The sequence below is a fragment of the Caretta caretta genome, chromosome 4, assembly GCF_965140235.1.
Source record: "Caretta caretta isolate rCarCar2 chromosome 4, rCarCar1.hap1, whole genome shotgun sequence".
Classification (NCBI taxonomy): Eukaryota; Metazoa; Chordata; order Testudines; family Cheloniidae; genus Caretta; species Caretta caretta.
This window is the reverse complement of record NC_134209.1, coordinates 85,262,991-85,286,011: the sequence shown is the minus strand read 5'-3', so window position 1 is coordinate 85,286,011 and position 23,021 is coordinate 85,262,991. Positions and strand designations below refer to the sequence as shown.

The 23,021-nt window shown below is 41.0% G+C and overlaps 1 protein-coding gene across 1 annotated transcript; it reads right to left on the bottom strand.

Annotated features, from left to right (window-relative positions):
• Positions 1–14,753: 14,753 nt before the first annotated feature.
• Positions 14,754–22,769, bottom strand: SPCS3 (signal peptidase complex subunit 3). The gene is made up of 5 exons (XM_048847801.2): positions 22,458–22,769; positions 20,532–20,605; positions 17,006–17,082; positions 15,727–15,842; positions 14,754–15,190 (listed from the first exon to the last, which is right to left on the bottom strand). The coding sequence occupies exons 1-5, from the start codon at positions 22,598–22,600 to the stop codon at positions 15,058–15,060; spliced, it is 543 nt and encodes a 180-aa protein (XP_048703758.1). The 5' UTR covers positions 22,601–22,769; the 3' UTR covers positions 14,754–15,057.
• Between the last annotated feature and the right edge of the window lie 252 nt (positions 22,770–23,021).

Genomic DNA, 23,021 nt, shown 5'->3' with positions numbered 1-23,021 from the left:
AGCTATCAGATCCCCCCTCATTCTTCTCTTCTGCAGACTAAACAATCCCAGTTCCCTCAGCCTCTCCTCGTAAGTCATGTGTTCCAGACCCCTAATCATTTTTGTTGCCCTTCGCTGGACTCTCTCCAATTTTTCCACATCCTTCTTGTAGTGTGGGGCCCAAAACTGGACACAGTACTCCAGATGAGGCCTCACCAATGTCGAATAGAGGGGGACGATCACATCCCTCGATCTGCTCGCTATGCCCCTACTTATACATCCCAAAATGCCATTGGCCTTCTTGGCAACAAGGGCACACTGCTGACTCATATCCAGCTTCTCGTCCACTGTCACCCCAGGTCCTTTTCCGCAGAACTGCTGCCTAGCCATTCGGTCCCTAGTCTGTAGCTGTGCATTGGGTTCTTCCGTCCTAAGTGCAGGACCCTGCAGTTATCCTTACTGAACCTCACCAGATTTCTTTTGGCCCAATCCTCCAATTTGTCTAGGTCCCTCTGTATCCTATCCCTGCCCTCCAGCGTATCTACCACTCCTCCCAGTTTAGTATCATCTGCAAATTTGCTGAGAGTGCAATCCACACCATCCTCCAGATCATTTATGAAGATATTGAACAAAACCGGCCCCAGGACCGACCCCTGGGGCACTCCACTTGACACCGGCTGCCAACTAGACATGGAGCCATTGATCACTAGTTGCGATTGGTCCTGCTTTGAGCAGGTTGTTGGACTAGATGACCTCCTGAGGTCTCTTCCAACTCTAATCTTCTATGATCTCTGGTTTTCTAGCACACTGTGTTAATATCTGGATATGGAGGCATCTCCTAATAAATCTGATGAGCAATTGAGATTTTAGTAATTACAGCCATTTTAAAAATTCTCTCTTTCTTGGAGGAAGACAGTATTGCTGTGTTAAAAAGAAATTAGATAAAATGCCTCCCAGTTTCCAGAAAAACATGCTTAAACCTTCAGTTCCATCCTTATGAAATAAAGGCTTCTCTGATGTCTAGCAGCTACTGAACACAGGTAGTAAAAGTCTTGACTTTCCATTCCAAATTTCATGGCTTCTCATCCAGGATATATTTGATTTTCAAAAAAGTGGAAGAGCCTTCAAGTATTTAGCTTTAAAATATTTTATTACACACTAATGTGCTGTTGCCTAGAAGTCAGCAATTCCAAAGACCAGCACCTAGGCAGAGATTCCCTTCTTGCATGTTAAAAAATTTATCAGAGCTCATGTACAACAATATTTTGAAATAAACAACAATAGACAAATCTTCCCCTGGGATATGTGAGAAGAATTTAAAGTTATACATTAGATGAATTACCATTATGTACATTTTTTTTGGTGCATCTTCAGTCAGAGCAGTTGATCTTGGAAACAACTAAAACCACTTCTTCTACACCAACAAGAAGTTTCAGCTTAAGTTCAACTGTAAGCTGACAACGTTATCTCATCTAGGCCAAGCCTGCCCCCACAAAACAGTATTTTGAGTTTTTAAAGTCAGACGTATTTTTTCAAAAATATGTAATGACACAAAAAGAGTAGTTTTCAGAGTAGCAGCTGTGTTAGTCTGTACTTGCAAAAAGAAAAGGAGTACTTGTGGCACCTTAGAGATCACGGAAGCTTATGCTCAAATAAATCTGTTAGTCTCTAAGGTGCCACAAGTACTCCTTTTCTTTTTACGAAAAGAGTAGTGATCAAAACGCAATAAGACATTTGTAAATGGTAATGTATAGGAGGAAATCCTACAACGCAAACACATTGTTTGGAGAGCCTAAAAATACCACAGTATTATGAAGAATATACAATTTGAAGCAGATATAACTGATGAACTACTTTTAAGGGACCTTCCAAAAATCTCCAGGGCTGAGAGGCTGATGATAAAAACCATCATCAATCTTTTAAAATCTTGCATCATTCCCTTGAGGGAAGAATATTGCTTATTAATAGTCAAAATGCATCATGACTGCATTCCTTAAAAGAATAATTCAGAGCAATGTAGCTCATATTGACCAATATAATCTATCTAGACAAAGAAATACTGTCACTAGTTTTAGCAAACCAGCTATCTCTGACTAGTGAAAATTAGCAGTGGGAAGACTAATCTATCTTTATTTCAGGGGAAGTCACACCTTCATATATTTTTCAGACACTAATTGTCAATCATATTAAACAAAGTCAGCCATATTTCAGTATTAGGAGAGAAAGCATTAGGGTTCTTTTAGAGGACATTTTTGTTGTACTAGAGAGCCTTACTTTTGGATATCAATTTGCAATCTCTATCTGCTGTGGTCACAGGCTGCTGCGGCAAGAGAGGACTGGGGGGAGTCCGCTCTCCTTCCTCAGCCCTGTGGCAGCCTGCACCCCAAACCCTTCATCCCTGGCTCCAACCTAGAGCTTGCACCCCCAACCAGAGCCCTCAACCCCCACACCCAAACTCTCTCACCTAGCCCTGAGCCCCCTCCCACACGCCAAACCCCTAGGCCCCACCCCCACCACATATCACCTACATATTAGTGCACATAACAGAATTGATTCTGCACATGGATGTAAAAAATTAGAGGGAACATTGGAAATCAGGTATCTTGGTACGGTAATGGCATACTAAACTGTATCATATTGTTCAGCTACTTGGCAGCACTATGTAAAATACCCTATTTAAGCTAACCCCAGCCATACCTGGCAGAGCATTAAAGGATCTTAGGATGAATACATCTGGTGTGCATAATCAAACTCTATAGCCAGTCCGTATCTGCTACGGAAATACATGACAGGTATGGTCAGGTGTCAGACTTCTAGTTGACTTCCTGGACATGTGGGCTACTAGGTTTCCCTCCAGGACATGAAGGCATCAACTTTAATAGGTGGAATGCCAAAGAACTGTCAGCTATTGGAGTTTTTTTTTTCCAGGGCATAACACTAGTGGTTTTGGAACAGCTCAGAATTAAATTTAATTACCTTCTCTGGATTTCTAGCTATACTACAAGTTAGACATTTCCTAGAATTATGAAACGAAGTTCCATGAGTGCGGAAGATCCGATCAGAAAAATACAATCAATCAGAGGGTGGCCGTAACTACATCTCTGCTGTACAACTTCATTGAGAAATACTCATCAGTATATGCCCCAAATTCTATACTTTATATTCAAGATGTTAAGATTCCTCTTAAAGATAATCAGAGAAAAAAGTATTTGAATACCCCTTGAAGTCTGTATTTGCACATTTTAGTAACTGAATTTCACTCAATATAGACCAGGGTGGGCAAACTATGGCCCAGGGGCCACATCTGTCCGTTTTAATCTGGTTCTCAAGCTCCCGCCAGGGAGCAGGGTCGGGGACTTGACCTGCTCCACTCGGCTCCCGGAAGCAGTGGCATGTCCCCCTTCTGGCTCCTACATATAGGGGCAGCCAAGGGGCTCCACACACTGCCCCCACCCCAAGAGCCACCCCCGCAGATCCCACTGGCAGGGAACCACGGCCAATGGGAGCTGCACGGGCAGTGCCTGTGGACAGGGCAGCATGCAGAGCTGCCTGGCTGCACTACCATGTAGGAGCTGGAACATGCTGCTGTTTCTGGGAGCTGCTTGAGGTAAGCATTGCCTGGAGCCTGCACCCCAACCCCCTGCCCCAGCCCTGATCCCCCCCCCCCCCCGATCCTCCCCCCGCCCTCCTAACCCCTCGGTCCCAGCCTGAAGCATCCTCCTGCACCCCAACCCCTCATCCCCAGCCCCACCCCAGAGCCCACACTCCCTGCTACACCCCAACCCCCAATTTCATGAGCATTTATGGCCTGCTGTACAATTTCCATATCCAGATGTGGCCCTTGGGCCAAAAAGTTTGCCCACCCGTTATAGACTGTATTTTCCTTCACTTGCTAACAAAAATTAATTCCGATCTATATTTAAGATAATGCATGAGGGACAGCAATCATGTTTGCAGTATGTATGGAGCTGCAATTATATATGCAAAATAAGGATGAACCTATCTCCTGGAAGACAACATTAGATTAAAAAACAGAAGGAAGTTTATGGAAACTATGAGGTATATGTATATAGATTTCCTGGTTACTAAACAATAAAAACCAACCATCACTTTAGGCTCTAAAAATACTGCAGTTATCAGTTGTCCAAGATGATATTAGTATTTATATTCATAGCAATTACATGGATATGAAGAAGAGTTTATTATACAGAATTTAACTACTCTTAAATATTAAGTTGTTAAAGACAGACAACACCAAATATGTTTATATAAATGTATAAAGTAAGCTCTTCCTTTGTGTTATTGACATTATACTCTGTTCTCTACTGTTTGTAACATGCAGCTCTTTGTTTATCTGATGGCAATAAAATGATAAAAATTTGAAATATCTTCTTCCAAACAGTACAGAATGGTCAGTTCCTTCAGTTGAATTTGCCCTTATTGCGTTTCCCAAAAGTTTACCCGTCAATTCAGGTTTCCCAAATAAGCAAGTATTCACACCGAACCAAATCCAGAGAAAAGGAGATTTGTTTCAACTCTTGTTCATTTGAATACAATGTTCAGTGGCTGAAATTCTATTTACCAAGCATGTGCCACATGGAGGACAAAAAATTGTATTTCTATTGTATGTCAAGAGCTCAACCCTACAAATATTTATTAGTGGGTACAGTGCTTACTAGGCTGCATAAGTCTCATTGATTTCAAAACCCATAATGTTTTATTGGTCTGGTCCAAATCTCTGTGAACTGACCCAAAACTTTTGGTTTCCTAAAGCTTTCGGATACCAAGCACCTTTTCAACCCGTACAGGATAAATTTTCTATCTCAAAATCTCAGGGAATTTACATTCAGCTCTTCCGGCCTTCAATTAGCCCCACCAACTTAATGCTGTCAGGCTATGAACATTATCTGCAGATTCCAGCCTAGGGCTTCAATCCTTCAAGCACTTAATCCACATGCTTAAATCTAAGCATGTGACCACTCATTGAAGGCAGTGAAAACTATTCACATGCTTAAGATTAAGTATATGCATTAGCGACTGCAGGATCAGGGCTTATAGTTGGTGCCTTGACTTCTTTTGTCAGAGCAACATTGCTTTTTAGGTGTAAGAAGCTTTTTCAGCAAAGCACCCAGAAGAGCAGTTTTGGTCTGTTCAAGTTTACTGATCCTGTTGTTTGTCTGTATAAATTTGGAGTCCACGGTGGCTATAGTTACCTGTAAATTATACAATTTGTGGTCCAAACAATCCTTCAATATTTACAAAAAAATAAGGAATCCCATACAGAGGTTCCACATAAGATATAAAGTAAAGGAGTACTTGTGGCACCTTAGAGACTAACCAATTCATTTGAGCATGAGCTTTCGTGAGCTACAGCTCACTTCATCGGATGCATACCGTGGAAACTGCAGCAGACTTTATATATACACAGAGAATATGAAACAATACCTCCTCCCACCCCACTGTCCTGCAAGTACTCCTTTTCTTTTTGCGAATACAGACTAACACGGCTGTTACTCTGAAAGATATAAAGTGTTATTCGGGGGGGCCGAGGGAGGGGGGGGGTCTGGACTGTGCATTAGATTGGAGGATTTTGCTCTAACTGTATATTTGCATTCAGTTTATGGTATTCCAATAAAAGATATCAAGGGGAAGGCAATTATTCACATGTTGGCACTTCCATTTGTAATGATACCCTTAGATTCTGAGAGTCATCTACTTTTAAGAGCAACAAAAATGTTTTCAGGCCCAATTTCCAGAAATGATGAGCACCTGCAGTTCCAACTGATTTCAGTTAGAGATTTGAGTGCGCAGCACTCTTGAAAGTTTTGCATTTAGCTTTCTAGTCCAAACCAAGTTTTAAAGCCATTTTATTAAAACACCACAATTCAAGGTGTGTTACCCTCACAAAACATATATAATCCAAGTCATGTGTATAGATTATGAAGAATACACACACACAGATAAATGTAAATTAGGAGTAACAAGCTCACAAAATGTACTATAGAATGTAATGAGCTCAAGATCAACTCAAATGACTTGATATGAATAGGTCATTCTTAACCATGCATACAAGTTCAAGCAATTTTACTTAATACACTGAGGAACATTCTAACCACTGAAATCAATACTAATAAAAAGGAAATGTCAGAAAACATCAACAATATAAGCACTAATAGTTGTTTACTCAGTGCTTTATCATTTTTATCCTCTACTTGTATAGTGCAACCTAGCTGCAAATAGTCACACATACATGAATCCAATGGAAGTGGGATTCACCCCTTAACATTTGCAAAGTTCTTTGAAGAAATTAACTGCAAGACTGGACCAATAAATCCTAACACCTTTCGTTCACGAGAAGAACAAGTCTATCCAAACTGAGACTAGCCTTTAAAAAGCAGCCCTAACAATCTCAGGACAGTTAGAGGAACTCTCTTCCCTAAAAACTCCTGGTGAGACAGCGGCTCAGGTCATCATCCCTCTCCTACTCCATTTGGGGTGACAGACCTGATTATTTAGAATGGCTGCAATGAAACAAAAATCACTTCTCGTCCTGAGACAGGGTAGAAATCCAGAAGCTAGGCAGTCCCACCAAGTAGCCAAAGCCCAGCAGGAAACGTGAAGGCAAGTTTGTCAGCCTATTTTATTGGAGTGCAGGGTTAGGCAAATCATTTAGTTTCCCCTTTGTAAAATGAGAATAGTCAGTGGTGGCTGATGCCCATAGGGCTTAGACTGCCAGTACCAGAGCCCTTCCGCAGTCTCCTGGAAAGTAACCAGCTCTTCAAAGCAACACACATACACAGGATACTAGTTGGAGAATGTCATGGGGCAGCAATTCTATATGGGATAAGGGAGGCTGGGGGGTGGGGGGAGGAGGGCTATGAAAAAAACAACAACCTTTCACCCACATTTTCCCCTCTCAGAATTAAAAACTGGAAACTTTTCTTCCATTCTGCCCTTACTGTAAATAGTATTCATCCCTTCGCAACCCCTTCGCTGTTTTTTCCTATTCCCAACCTCATCCTCTCCAAATTTACCTGTTGCTCCCTTCCCCAGTCTTCCACGCTGTCTTACACTCCCACCAGTTAATAGCATTCCCCCCCAGTAGTCAGCCATGACAGCCCAGCCCAACCCACCTTTCCCAGTTCCCTCCAACCCAACTCCTACCTAAACAGGAGTGCTTTCCCATTCAAACCCCCTATTTCCATTCATCTATCCTGGCAGGCTCAGAACCCCAACACACATCCCCTTTCCTAATCTATCCATAGCTCAGAAACACCTCACTCAGGTCCTCGACCCTCTCCTTTCTGACATACCTACATTCAGAGCCACCAACGCATCTAGGCTCACAACTCCCCCCTGTTGCTAGGCTTGAATAAGCAGATACCATAAGGAAGAAATGCAGCTGGCGTCCCTATGACCAACACCACTGGAACTAACCTGGGATTATCATCCTGTATCTGAGCCTCCTTCTTCCTGTGGAAACTACAGCCAACCCCTCTTCATGTAATAATCTGAGCGCACAGAGGACTACTTCCCGTTGCTTGCGGGGCGACTGCCTGGTCCCTAGTGGCAGCAAGCGGTATTACACGCTGCAGATACTACTACAGTGATTCTTATTGCGGCCACCTGCGGAGGCGGCATTATTGGCAGAGTTTAGCACTTTCCACCTCTAGCAACCAGCCAGCCTCTGGAGATAACGAGAGTTACCTTTCCTTCTAAAGGCACGTGGAGATCCTTCCATGAAAAGTGTAATATAAGTTCTAATTAGTATTAACCAAATCATTTTGGGTTTAATTTTATAAACCAGTCTTCGCTTTGCCCGACACAAAATACAAAGCATGCTCTCTCGTTGTCAAAGTTCCCTACTGGTGTAATATTAGGAGTTGTAATAACTGAGCCTGTTTTTACTTGGCTGCCTGCTTTCTTTTATCTACTTAGACCGATGCCACAAACACTTACACGGGTGCTTTAAATCAGGCGTGTAAAGTTAAGAATGCCTGTGTTTGCAGAATCAGAGTATTTATTACTATTTAGGCATGTTTGTTGTGTAAATAGTTGCAAATAAAATATCTCCTGATTCTTTAGCAAAACTAGAAGTGTACAAACAAGAGAGGAAACACTTTAATCATTTAATGGACTTTCTAAAAATCTCTTTCATAAACTGATTTTCAGTGATGTAGGGGAGCACTGTTACATGTGATGGAAGCTTGCTTCCTCCAAACCTGAATTTTGTGCCTAAATTGTTCTACCACCACTAGAAGTGCTTCCATGAAATTTATTTTTAGAACATTGCAACTGAGAATTATTTTTAAAGGAGTAACGTTACTTTGCAGGGCTTCCAACCCAAATATTTTAGCAACCTGCTCAGATGAAGCTGGTTACAAACAAACAAATTTATTATCATGGCCTATAATGAATATTGTGAAAAGAGGAAACAGACAGAACAGTTAAAAGTAAAGTAGGTTTTTAAAGTGTTTTCAATTTCAATAACCCAGGGTGTTAATGAGATAATTAAAGTTGTTTGGGGCTTTTTCAGTACATGAATTTTAAGCTGATCTTGTCTTTCAGCCACATACCACTTTTCACCAGTTTGACCGCACACTTTTAATAGTAAACAGGAATAACAGTAAACAGCCTGCATTTCTCAGCTCCAACACAAGAGTGTATCTTCCAATTCTTCATAAAAATTATATTAAATACATCAGAGGTTTCTTGCATCAAATTTATTTGAAAACAAGTATTCAAAGTTTTTGTGGAATGTTAAGTATACCACAAATGTTAGAAAAAGTATCTTTATGTATAACATCAGTACCTAAAGGAGCAGATTAAAACCCAAAGGAAGCAATACATGTAGGGATCCAGTCATATGTTCAGATGCTCAATGCTTACTTTTTCATGCATCAGTAGAGGTGGGAGGACTAGATGTATGTGTTCCCCTGAATTTTTTTTAAATAAATGGTTATTTCATAATACCACTAAAAACACCCAACTTTATGTAGAACTTTCCATTTTTAATATGCTTTAGTCACAATAACTAAGGAGTCTTGACCCTGACCCAGTGAGATAAGAAACAAGTAGATGACCTGATACAGTACTCTACCCTGCAGCAGAGGACCTATGAACATGCCACTCTAAACACGAGTGAGAAGTGTCCTTCTTCTAAAGGTATCCCGCACTTGCAGTGAGAATGAAACCAAATGCTCCATGCCATGTACTTCAGCATGACTGCAAAAACAAATTGGCGCTCTCTCTCTCTCCTCTTAAGGCTCTTCAGTCCCCTTCTCCTAAGGATATGGTGCTTTCATTAGAGAAATTCCAGGACCTTCTTACACTGGGTAAAACTTCTAGAGTTAAGATCTTTTCTTCATATTCGATGGATATTATTTATTGTCTTTATTAGAAGACTGGAATATCCAATTTTTTTTGTAAGAAGTTATGTTTGTGTACATTTGTTTGATAGCAGCTCTTTTCCTGTTTAATAAAAGCACTTCACACAGAGGCTTTAATGAGCAACCTTCAATCTGATTGAGAGAGGCTCTGATTATCAAAGGCATCCTAACAAATGTAGGTGGTTCTCAGTTGAACGCCAAACCATGGGAAATAAACTGTAAGCAGGAATTCTGGGAAATAATCTATCCCTAAAGGAGACCGCAAGCTCCAGCTGTAGCACAAGTTTCATTACCCCAGAGAGCAGGTATAATCATGAGCAAGAATTGCCATTGACTAGAGTTTATAGTTTAATTTTTCTCTTTTGCATGTAGCGCCCCCCCCCCCTTTTTTTAAATGTATTCTAATTTTTGTAATAAAAATTGACTATGCCAACCTCTCTGAAAAGTGCATGCAGCTGGAAAATTGAGAACACATTTGCACTGCACAAAATGGAAAATGGAGGAAAAGAATGACTTACTTACGATGCAATGACACTAGTGTAAGGATTTAATTGTGGAAGTGTTTAGTTACCAAGTTATTGCCTAATTATTCAAAAATGGAATTTATTTATAAAAGGTTCATAAACGATTATTCAACATTATAGCTATGAGTTGTTTGCATTACTGATAGGTATAAGCACATCAGCAGAAAGTGTTACAGATTATGTTGCAACCTGGCCCAGTCCTATCTCTGGGCAAACACCAGTCTATTGTAAACAGCCCCAAATCCTGGGTCCCATGTTCTCCTAAACCCCTATGTCTGGGTAGTGACTGATCCCTGGGGCTAGCTCTGGGTCTCCCAGGCACATGCAGGTTCAGGCCCCATGTCTGAGCTCTTTCTTGGGCAATGGGACCCTGAAGTACAGCCACCTTACACCCTGCAAAAAGTGCCTCAGCCTTCCAAAGGCCCCACTTACTTAAGCATATTCCCCCAGAGCTGACCTGGCTGTGGGAGCTCTGGTACCTTGATTAAACTCTTCAGGGATGTGTGTTTGGGGCATGAGAATCCAAGCTCAGGCTTCCCCACCCTTTTGCTTCTATGTAAAGTCATTCAAAGTCAATGTTTCAGCAAGAAAGAGTAATTCAGAGTTAATTGCCCAGTCACATCTTCTCTGACAGTCTTTCCACCAGGTGTCAAATCACGGCCTCAAAATATCTGCTTTCACCCACAAGAGATCACACCCCATGAAGGTTACAATACAAAGCAGAGAGCGTGAAACCCATTGTTTCAGGTACTGACATGGAGTTGACAATGACAGACCGATCCCCAGTCTGTCAGATAGTTATAAGCAACTTCTGACTTGCTGAAATCTGTAACTGATAACATAGTGACTTTTATACATGGTTAAGTATCTATTTATAAATAAACAGTGACCTGTTTTGTGCAAGATTTTGGACTGAGTGCTCATATAATAAAAAAAAAAGAGGAAGACTTGGTAGTTCCCAAAAAATTCACATTGTAAATTACATATACAATTAAGACTTGCAAAGCACTGTATCAGCAAAAGATGGTCAAGCCTCACAAGTTGTATATTTTCTACCACTCACCCTTCTTTAGTGCATGACCAGTAGGAGGCTTTGTGAAAAATGTGTATCAAGATAGTATCTGAACAGAGAAAACAGGTGCCTGGAGGACAAGTGGAGAAAGCAGTAGGGTAAATTTTTCAAAAGTGACTTAAGGCTCCTAAATCACTTAGATTTTTGCAAATTTTACCCTCAAGTCTATTCTCCAGGACCATATCACTTTAGGGAAAAGTCAGTGGAAGGTGATGAAAGGACATGGCATTCAATGGAAGAGCGGCAGTATGACACTAAGTAGCCACTGTGACAGTTTTCTGAAATGTCCTTTTTGTATTACTTTAGTGCCTAGGAGCTCTAGTCATAGACCAGGAGGATGCCATTGTGCTAGGCACTGTACAAACAGATCAAAGACCAATCCCTGACCCAACGAGATTACAACCTTAATGTAAGACAAGACTTGCAATTTCTATTTTGTTTGTTTCAAGACGGATAGCGTAAAAAGTAATTTAAATTCTTATCTGTTCATTTGATTCTTGTGACCTGGTTGAAACAGCACAGACTGCTGGGTTTTCCTCTTCCTCAGTATATACCGGGCAAGCTATACCAAAGTAGAATGGATTCTTCTGGCTCCAGACTCATCTCTCTACTATATGTTCTGATGGAACCCAGGTGAGAATTTCTATACCCTGTAACTAGATCATGGCTGGGTCTCAACTGCAGTGCCTTCCTCCTGTATGGATACATGTGCTATTTCAACCAGGCCACAAATCAAGTTAACAGATAAAGGCATAAAATTTGCACCAGTCTCGACACCAATTAGTAGATTTGGTAAATCAGTCCCTGTAAAAATAATGGCATAATAGAGACCAGAGATAGAGGCTAGATAAAGTACTGGAGAAGAAAAGCCAGGAATATGCCAAAACTGGAGAGAATGGGAAAGAACAATTTCTGAGATGAGGCGCTTCAGTAACAGATCACTGGTCTGAGCATCCTGCAGCAGCTGCTGCCGTAACTTTCAAATGGTGTGCTTTATATACTTGTATAAAGTACTTCTAAATGGTAATCTTGCAGAGTTCCTCCAGAGGCACAACTCCACTCCAAACAAGAGACCTGGTAGAATATACTTTGATCCTTTTCAGGGAAGGAACTACAGCTAACTTGAAGCTTTCTGAATGCAAGCTCTTAACCACTTTGCCAGGAAGCCTTAAGTCTCTCCTTAACATCTTGGAAAATTATGACCTATAGAAAGGCTATGACCTATATAGTAATCTAGATATGACAAGACTTTTCTTTCCTGCAATTCAAGTTAGGAAAGAAACTGAAATGGGAAGCTTCCTGTTTAAGCTGAAATTCTGAAGCCATTTTAGGAAAGAAGCTCAGATACATAGAAAGGACAGATTATCCTTTAGGAAGGCCAGGAGAATAGACCAATTTATCAATTTGATTTTTTTTGTTGTGTGTGTAAATGTTAATCTTAGTTAACAAATGGCAGAAGCAGAGACCAAGTGATATTCCTTTACCACCAAAAAAGGGCAAAATATTTTCATATAATTGAGACAACATAATTGAAATTCGTATACATTGCTTTAACTTCATTAACATCTATCAATTTTAGCAATTACAAGATTCTGTATCAACAAGGTAAGATTCTTTATACTTAGGAATACTGTTAAAACAGTTTATTAAGATGCATTTTTAAAAATGCTCACAGTACAAAATTTGTATTTTAGCGACCCAAACTGTGAGGTGTTTCTCTCTGCAGCAAAGCAGACAAGAGCAAACACATTAAGTGTACAGAAATCAGGCTGGTAGAACCCCACTAACAATCCCTCCAAAGAAACACGTGAATACAAAGATATATTGTATAGTTGAGCGCAGAGCTACAGATCAGCTGCTTTACACTGTATGGTCAAGCTTTTCAAGACCAACAATTTTGTCAGTACCCAACCTAAGGTATCTTGAAAAGGCCTGATGTTTGGAAATGGGAAGTGCTGAGCACCCATCCTCTGAAAAATCTGGGCTCTTTAAAGTGTCACAAGTTGAACACACAAAAAGGAGGAATCCAAAAATCAAGGCACTTTTAAATCTTGTCCTATGTAGATTCTTATGCAGATTTCTTTTATCACATAGTCCAGTGCCCTTTTAAATAATGCTATTAATTATATGCATTGAGGTGTGATCCACTTTCTACCCTTCTCACAAGAGGAAGAAGCCACACAACAGGAAAAGCCAGTAACAGCGCAGACACTAAGTTGCCATTTAGAGTGACCAGATAGCAAGTATGAAAAATCAGGACTGGGGGTGGGGAGGTAATAGGTGCCTATATAAGAGAATGCCCTGAATATCAGGATTGTCCATACAAAAAATCAGAACACCTGGTCACCCTATTGCCACTCCACATGGATGACCTAGGATTCACAGAATTAGAGCAAGAATTTTCTGCACATACTAACGGTATGTGGGTGGCAGGCTATGCTGTTATCCCTCCTCACAAGGAACAGGATGCAGGGAGGAAAAGGTGGCCCCATACAAACAGTTTGAAAGCCTTTTTTAAAAAAAAGTTGGAGTCAACTCACAACATAGGTTTGTCATAGAGGATCTGATCAATGGCCAATCTACTGTCCTGTCTCTGATAATTACTGCTATCAGATACTTTAGGGGGAAGGAGAAATATATTTCATAGTGGACAATTATGGAATAATCTGCCCAAAAAATGATATTCCTTGCTGAACCCAAGTATCCCATGCAGTTTTATATTATCTTATCTAGTAAAATTGACTATGATTTTATATCTATATAAATGTTTAATCCTTTTAAAAATTCTGCTAAGCTGTTGACCTCAGCTCTTGGGATAATGAACTTCACAGACTTACTATGAATTGTACAAGATAATATTTCCTTTGATCAGGTTTTTAATTTGTAGCCTTCCAATTTCACTGAATGTCTCCTTGTGCTTGTACTGTGAAAAAGTGAAGGACAGTGGCCCCTTTACCTTCTGTACACAATTCATTTTGTATACTATTCTACATCCTATTTGTCTCATTGCTAAGTAGTCCCAATCTTTTTAATTTATTCCCATGAAAGTCTAATTTTTATTTTCACACTTTTACTATATTTTAATTTTATTTGTCTATAATACTGAAAGTCAAGAATTCCAAATATTTTACAAGAAAATCATATATTTTGTATATCTTTTTTTTAAACACATTTTTATTTTGTATACTGAACAACACATCCTAAATGCTTTAAGATGATCTGACTTTAATTAATCCAAAATTATTTATTTGTACAAGTGTGAAAAAAATGCACACTTGGTTAATATTAAGCTTTTTCAAATAAGCAAAAAAAATTCCAATTTATATGCGAGAGGTATTTTTCCACTGTTTTATCCTGCTTATGATTTCTACTGGTATCTATGTTGTAAACAGCTCTTAAAAGATTTGTGTGTTTTTTTTAAACACAAAACACATACTCTTGTTAAATCAATGGCACACTCTTGTTAAATCAATGAATATTACATAAATCTTTCAAATAAGGATTTCTATTCAACCAATATCAAATTTGAGCTGGAACAGTACTAAAATACTCCTGATTGATGGCTCATGGAAAATGAACAACAATTTCTACAGAGTGGCTTTTTATGCTACTACAAAGAAACAATCTACCCTAATTCAGCATTCAGCTGAAGAATACAATACAATAGCCACAGTGCCTATGAACCTGCAAGTACTACATTTTTGGCTACAACACTGAAATTTGTGCATGGCGCTTCAGAGGGATTACATAAAGAACTTTTATAATAAATTTTAAAATAATCAGACTATGTTCTGGGTTTAAATGTTTATTTATAAGAAACATATTTTTCTACCCACATGGCCAACAAAAAAAGTTAGTTTTACAAAAATTTTAAACCATCCGTTTACCTTTCCCGTAAGTTTCAGCATCAGTGTTTTATTTAAAATTAAAAAAAAAAAAGTCTAAATTTCAGCTTTTTTTTCCTGCTCAGTTAGAGCCAAAGAAATCAAGTACCTTTGACTGGAGAGCTGCAGGGGATAGGAGAAGAAAGTGATAAAATTTATTCATAATATACAAGTATAAAAATACGTTGCTTAGGATTCAGTATAATAATTTAATAACTTTTTGCTGTTTCATAAGTATCTGGGAATGGAACAGATACATGTCCTGATCCTGCCACAAGAGGTAGAATGCCAGCATTTGGTACAACGTTCCAGGAAAGAGTCAAAGTGACGTTTCTGTTTCCCCTGTAAAATCAAAATAGATCATCAGAAGAAATACTCAACTTATAAAGACATAAGTTACCTTGAATATGAATACTTTTCTGTGAGCCAGAAATAATGGGCATTTTAAATTTACACAGTTTGCATTGGTTTACAGTATTTGCACAAACCTACTGCATGGAATATGACCTAGAGTCCAGATACCTTTCCTGCAAAGTATTTGAGGGTTCTCCACACCTTGCAGGACATGACCCTAGCTCTGCAGGCACAGGCTGAAACCTGGCAGCCAAGTGCTTCTGGCAGCCACTTGCTTTTCAGCCCAGTGAATTGGGGGGTAGACAGTGGAGGGCTGGATCTCTACCACATAGCACATCTCATCAGCTGATTTATGAAGATGTAATAGTCTTGAAACAATTATAAAATTTAAAAGAATAAATATTCTAAAATTGTTAAATATTCATATTCCCCCCACCTACCTCTCTCTCCCACTCCTACCTCAGCAACACACAAATATCCAGAGTACAGAAGAGCTACACTATAAAGAAATGTAATTTACTCACTTGAGACCATTTCCATCATCAAAGAAAAAGTATTTTGATTTCATGTCTTTTAGTAACAGCTTTGGACTATCTCCTCTCAAAATGATCTTGTCCCAAAGGACAACCTGGTTCAGGGCCTACAATTAAAATTAATCACTGAGTTAACACAATTAAGTATATCTGATCGCTGGAAATTACAAAGCATTACCGATTCAGGAAACAAATTGCAGAGCATAAACTTTGTTTTATGGATTCCAAGTGTAATAGAACTATGTCTCACAAGAACAGAGGTTTGCCACTAAAATATTTAAATATGGTAGAGATTACAGACCTGACAGAACCTTATTTTAAGGATAGCAGATTTTAAAGACATACCAGGAGAAAGTATGATGGATTCTAGTGTTTAATTGTAATTACAACTGCAAAAGTAAAAGTGATTTCAAACTATATAACTTTTATTTGGACATTGTCTCAAGAATGAAAGACTTGAGTTGTACTGAAGTCAAATCCTATCATTTTGTACAAATTTTTCAGTGTTTTTTATGAAATATTACTGTATTCAGATTTGTAAGTATAATTCCAAAAGAATAACTGCACCTCAGTAAGGTGTCCTGAATTTGTAAGAGGTTTTATGTATCTCTTCTGAATTACTTACTCAGTAATGATGATCTGCCATATTGGGGTTGACACCTGACAAAATTCCGAGTTTCTGATACAATTTGAACAAGGGACTAAAGTATATCATTATAATGTACCAATTTATAAGAGTTGGCTGTTTATAAACTGAACTTATGAAATATAAAACAATATAGACTCTTAAAGCTTAACTAATGAAACAGAGAATTCTAAAAATTGATTCAGAAGTGCAGTTGTGCTACCAGCATAGATGGAATATTATTTTATTTAAATAGTCATTAAAAACAGATTAGGTAGTGACGTAGTCTTGAGAATGAATTTTAAAAATCATTTTAGGAAAATTGTGACCTCTCTACAGTGGCAAAATAGCTGTACCAGTTGAAACAGTTGAGAACAGCAGTTTTAAGTGACAATGGCGCCAAAGGGCTATGTATCGAAAGTTGTATGGCATTTTAGCTACATCACTATTTCAGAAAGTCAAAAGACGTAACATTTGCAATTTTTACTATTAAATATCAGCAAAAGCAAAAGTCAAAGATTGCAGGAATAAGTCAAAGTAATGTGAAATTTTTGTACCATAATCTTTCATAGGATGATTACAGCATGTTAAATAGCAGCTACACCAAATAATTTTAATTGTTTAAATTTTCTATTTCATACTTACATTGTTTTTTGTTGAATATTCTGCAGATAAATACAGAAATAACTGTTTAACATTCCAATCAAATATAGTTTGCAGATGTGAGCAAGTTAAGGAAAATGGTATACCAATTTTATTTTTAAACGATATTTCTACCAAATTCCAACATAGATCATCTCATAAACCAAGTAAAATATAATTATAATGTTTAAGATATTTTCCTACATTTCAACATAACTGACGTTATCTGATCTACACGGCATACTACTTAATGGGTGTTCTAACAGGAACTAATTTTTCTTTTAGTCAATATGAAAAAAATTGAAGGTTATCAGTATCTCTTTAAAAGCATAAGAAATAGTTTTTTGTACGCATCTAAGAGTAAGGCTACATTTTAGTCATTGGTATTTTTAGTAAAAGTCATGAACAGGTCACAGGCAGTAAACCAAAATTCACGGCCCGTGACCAGCCCATGACTTGTACTATACCCCTGACTAAATCTTGGGAGTGCTGCGGGTGCTCATGGGGGGAGGCCCAGGCCCCCGCCCCAGGTGCTGGGGCGGGGGGGGGGGGGTGACGGACAGACCGGAGGCGCTGTGAGTGCTGCCGGGGCGGGCGGGGGGGCACAGGTTCTCTGGAGGGGTGATCCAGGGGGGCATGGTCAGTGCTCAGGCGGGAGCAGCCCAGGACTCCTGCTGGTACTGGTGGGAAGGGGTTTGGTGGAGCTGGTAGGCTCCCTACTTGGCTTCTCAGAAGCACCGACATGTCCCTCCTTAAACTCCTAGCTTCGCAGTTCCCATTGGCTGGGAACCACCACCAATGGGAGCTACAGGGGCAGTGCCTGCGTGAAGAGGCAGCACATGGAGCTAAGAGCCGAGGGAGGGATGCGTTGCCGTTCCGGGGAGCCCCCCAAAGGTAAGCACCTCCCAGAGCCCTCACCCCCTCCCACGCCCCAACCCCCAGCCCTGAGGCCCCCAACCCAGAAGTCTCCTGCTACTCCTGGGGGTGGAGTGGGTGGCTCAGACTGCCCCAGCAGCAGCCAGTGCGACTGGCCCTGGGGCTGCCTCAGCTGCTCTGGCAGCCCACTTCAAAAGTCATGGAAGCCTCCATGACAAACTTGCAGCCTTATCTAAGAGTGCTGTATTTGACACTGCAACTTAGTAACATCTCAGAATTTAAATATTACCCCACCCTAGTTGCCCCACTGAAAAACATTTCCTACACAGGAGAGGAAAGACTAAGAGTCCTTTACTAAATGATGTTCTTTAATATAGTATCACCTTGCTACTCTGTTGACAAGACCAATTTAAAGTATATGAATAACCAAACGTAATTAAAAAAATACTAAGGATTGGTTTTAAATACACAAAGGAATCTCAGAACTGCAACTTAGTGGAGCCAAAACATAAATAAAATATCTGTTAGTTTCAAAGAAACATACCTTGTCTGCCCTGTCTTCCCAAGAGTTAAACATTTCAGAAGTGTTTGAATATCTTGGAAGTTGCTATATTTCAACTATAGTTTTAAATTATTTTATATTAAGGGTATTATTATAGATAGGTTTAGTAGCACCTCTTATTGTTAAGCTTGTTTGATACTTCCAATTATAATACCCTGTTTTCAGTTGCAAAGTCAGACTTTCCTTGTAATGACTGTTCCCAGCTGCTCTGGGCCAGGCACCAGAACTTAGAGCAGGGAACCTGTCTCTCCTGTGCCCCTCCTGCTGGCACAAAGGCAAGAAAGGAAGAGAAAACTGTCTGATTCAAATGCAGAAGGGACAAAAGCTAGACCAGGAGAAAGGGAAAGAAAGACTGGGACAAGGAGTCTGCTGAGACTAGTACTAGAAGGGATTGGGGGGAGAAACTGCGACTGGTTGGGCAAAACAACTGGGAGCTGGTCAGGGAAATGGAAGGGACTCAAACACTTGGCTTGGGGGTTGACAACTGAGATCAGATGAGAAGTTGGGGAAGAGACTGGGACTAGGGGCGAGGTAGAGGGGAGACAGCTCTTGCAAGGAGCTGGGGCACAGAGGGAGAACTGGGATTGGCTGGGCAAAAAAAGAGTGGGATAAGGAGCCAGAAGGGGAGAGAGGAGAGGAGAGACTAGAAACCATTAAGAAAGTGAAGAGGAAAATAAAAGAAACACAAGAGACAGGCAATCAAAGATAGAGAGAAAGGGGAGAAAGTAAGATGGGGAGAAAAACAGAAGACAGAAGTTGATATAATTGTGTATACTGCTCAATAAATTATTTCCAGTGAGTGATGATAAATGCAACTGATATTTAATATTTTGGTCCTTTATTTACTATGTCTGCCCTTGATCTTTACTGCCACTGACATCCATATTATAGGTCCTTAACTTTGTAATCCAGGCTTTCCTAACAGAATGAATTTGAAACCCGTGTCATAGATCTTTAAGTATTCATAAAATATACATTACATAAGCAATCCCTATGATTAACTACTTCTCTCCTTACCAACCTACACCCATACCATGGCTCTCCATGTTAAGCAATATCACTCGCAACATTTGTCGTGACAATGCTACAGCAAGAATGATTGAGATGATCAGGGCTAACCCTGAGCCTACCACTATACACAGACGACTTCAACCACCTAAGAGCATCCTTGTCATTGAGGCAACCATTGTGGGCCTATCTGTCCTGCCCAGACTTCTCTGCGACATTGATGTTTGTGAAGAATGGGCTGCAGTTGATGTCAGATACCAGTCTCTTGACCCAACCACGTGCATACCCAGCTTTATTTGCCACGTTGCTCATGGGCCCTTCTGACCTGATTTCAAACAGGCCAGGGTACATGGGCAGCCAGCCTTCACACCTGGGACCAACAGAGAATCCTAAATGCGGCTGTGGCTAAACACGTCACACATTATTGATGACTACACTCTGATTAGATTTAATGGTGGTTTGAGGACTCTGAACTTTGCTGATGAGGTTGCCACAAACCGTCTTGGCAATCTCCTCATCCGATAAGAACTACAGTAGAACCTCAGCGTTACGAACACCAGAGTTATGAACTGACCTGTCAATCACACACCTCATTTGGAACCAGAAGTACACAATCAGGCAGCAGCAGAGACCAAAAAAAAAGCAAATCAGTACAGTACCGTTAAATGTAAACTACTTTAAATAAAAAAAGCAAAGCAGCATTTTTCTTCTGCATAGTAAAGTTTCAAAGCTGTGCTGAGTCAATGTTCAGTTGTAAACTTTTGAAAGAACAACCATAACATTTTGTTCAAAGTTATGAACATTTCAGAGTGACAAACACCTCAGGTTGTTCGAAATGTTTGTAACTCTGAGCTTCTGCCGTATTTCTCGCCTCACCCAATACATTCTCTAATTCCATTTACTTTAAAACACTGCTTTCCAGAGATACTGGTGGTTTTCCTCGAACTTTTTACTTTCTTAAGGTCTTCTGGTTTAAATGTTGGAGGACTGGTTTCATACATTACAATCATAACAACTATGGAAGTGGTGTCAACAATATAGCAAAATTTATATTTTAAGCATTACTGTTTTTATAAAGGATATCTGCAGTAACATCAAATGTAACAAATCCTAGATCACTTCTTTCTCTAGGCCCAGTGAAGTCTTCCACATTTTTTCTATTAATAAATAAATAAATAAATAAATAAAAAGCAAGAACACAAAATTAGCATAGTTTGCATTACTTGTTTTATGTCAATGAACATTCTTATTGGTTTCCTTTGTACACTTTCTACCATTTTGATTGATACACCCATTTATTGTATCTTGTCTTAATCAGATGGTAAGCACTTCAGGTCAAGAACACTGTTTTACTGTTTGTACACTTCCTAGCACAATGGAGCCCGTATCCTGATTGGATCATTTAGATACTACTCGAATTCAAACAATAAATAAGAGTAATAATTTATGGACTTTTTCCTGCCTACGGAGACATGGGAAGCTCAACTGTGCTTCATTTGATTTTAGTCAAGCATATGTAGCCATCACCAACTAGTCAATACCAATTTGAACATTTGCAGCAGCAAAGTCAGTCATTCTGGTAGTAACTACTATTTTCAGTCATACCAATTGATTTTACATCACAAAGAGCCCCTCAGCCCATCTACATTAACCACCTGTTAACCCTGATTTCATATTTGTGCTGCACACACACATTGTAAAGTTCTCCCTTGGCACGTACAATCCTCAAACAAAAAAATACTACATTGGTTGAAAGTTTATGCTCTTTCCACAATATTAAGTCATCATGCCATAATTTAGTTGACAATGGATAAACCTCGCCACCAAAACTTCAGGAGCGTTGAACCTGACATTAACATTTGCTCCAGACTGAAACGGAGTTTACTCAAATCTCCAGGCATAAAAACAGAAAACTCAGGTCCCTGAGCTTCAAAAACAAAAAATTAAGTCTGCCACATTGATTAGTGCCTTCCTTACTTCAAAAAGAAAGAAGCTAAGAAAGCCCAAAGTTTTGTTTTGAAGGCTGACTACAGACTGTTCCTTCCCTTCACACAAACTAACATCTTCACATTATATGCACCTATATGACAGGTGCATAGAGTCACTGTCAATCTGTTACAGGAAGAATCCACACATTAAACTGGGGTTTGGCTGAAAGAAACCATCAAAAAAAGATGCGAGTAGAGAGATCCTCATTATGCTGCTCCAATTCAATTCTGACTGGGTTACTAGTTCGGTTTTAAAAAATGTGGCTTACAGAGATGAAGGATGTTTAGAGACATTTAAAGTCAGTCAATACCTATTCTTATATAGCCAATCACACTTTTTACAAGACACCAATTAAAGAAGGGAAGGTGGCATGTTGAAAAAGGTCTAGCATTAAGTCTGACAGAAGCCAATCAAGGAATCTGAATTCAAGAGAGAATATTCCCCCTTGTCAATATGTCTTGCCTTCATATAAAGCAGGAGTCTTGGTGTGTGTGATTGCGTGCAATTTATGCACTGCAACAGCCTTCACACAGAGAACTGGCAGAGAGGAGGAGGAAGGACACCACTGCAGCAGAGTTGACTGCCGTGGGGTTCCCTCATTGGCCCAGCCAGGGGGGAGAGAGAGCGCAGGAAGGAAACGGAAGAGGCAGACACTGACTGTACTTATTCTAGGCCCAAGCTACAGAGAGGAGAAGGGGGGAGGTGCGGGGGGCACTGATGGCAAACGATCTGTTTAACGACTCCCTAAAACAAATCAGGACAGGCAGCCCCCCTAGATTCCCATACCCCAGCCCCCTCGTGTACAGGCGCTGGGTGCGGCCACAGCCACCTGTCTATCGCCCCGGACAGGGGGCGCCGGCTGCTCCCCCTCCCCGCAGGGAGAGTTTGGCTCCGTGCCTCAGCAGCCCCGGGGCCCCGTGTGCGCGCAGACCCCGGCACCGGGCTCGGGCCCGGGCGGCGAACCCTCCTCCCCAGGCTCGGGACCGGCAGGGAAGGGGAGGTGCCCGGGGCCGCACTCACAGCATGACCCGGGAGACGGCGATGCGGACGGGCACGCTGCGCTCCTTGAAGGCGGTGGTGATGAAGCAGCCGAAGGTCAGCGCCGCCATGACGCTCAGGGAGAAGGCGAAGAGCGAGTTGGCCCGGGACAACACCGTGTTCATCTCTCCGCCCGGCCCCGCCGCTCAGCCACGCAGGCCCCGGCCGCTCGGCCCCTCCCTGCCGCAGCCCCTCGGGCGGACACCGCCGGCAAGTGGGGCAGGCGGCGGCGGGTTTCTGCGGGGCCAGGAGCAGCTGCAGCCACCGCCTCCGTGCGTGAGCCCCCGGCACCAGCAGAGAGGAGAGGCCGGGCCGGATGCGCCTGAGCCCGCCCAGCCAGTGGGGAGGAGCCGCGCGACCCGCGCCAGCGCTCTGCCGGGGGGGCGGGACATCCGGCTGCCCCTCACCCGGCCTCCCCTGCGCGTGCCCGCAACCGACAGCGCGCCCCGCTGCCCCCCGCCGCCTGGGAGCCCCGGGCTGGCACCCACCCTGCAGCTCCACGCCATGCTCTGCTTTCACTCGCCAGCCCTCGAGCTTCAGAGGCGA

What these genes read in the sequence shown, in the direction of transcription:
- SPCS3 (XM_048847801.2), bottom strand. Translation starts at nt 22,600, where the DNA reads ATGAACACGGTGTTGTCCCGGGCCAACTCGCTCTTCGCCTTCTCCCTG. An exon ending in GCCGTCTCCCGGGTCATGCT is followed by an intron (nt 20,606 to 22,457) that starts GTGAGTGCGGCC and finishes ATTTATTAATAG; the next exon opens with AAAAAATGTGGAAGACTTCA. An exon ending in TACATTTGATGTTACTGCAG is followed by an intron (nt 17,083 to 20,531) that starts ATATCCTTTATA and finishes TAACTTGCTCAC; the next exon opens with ATCTGCAAACTATATTTGAT.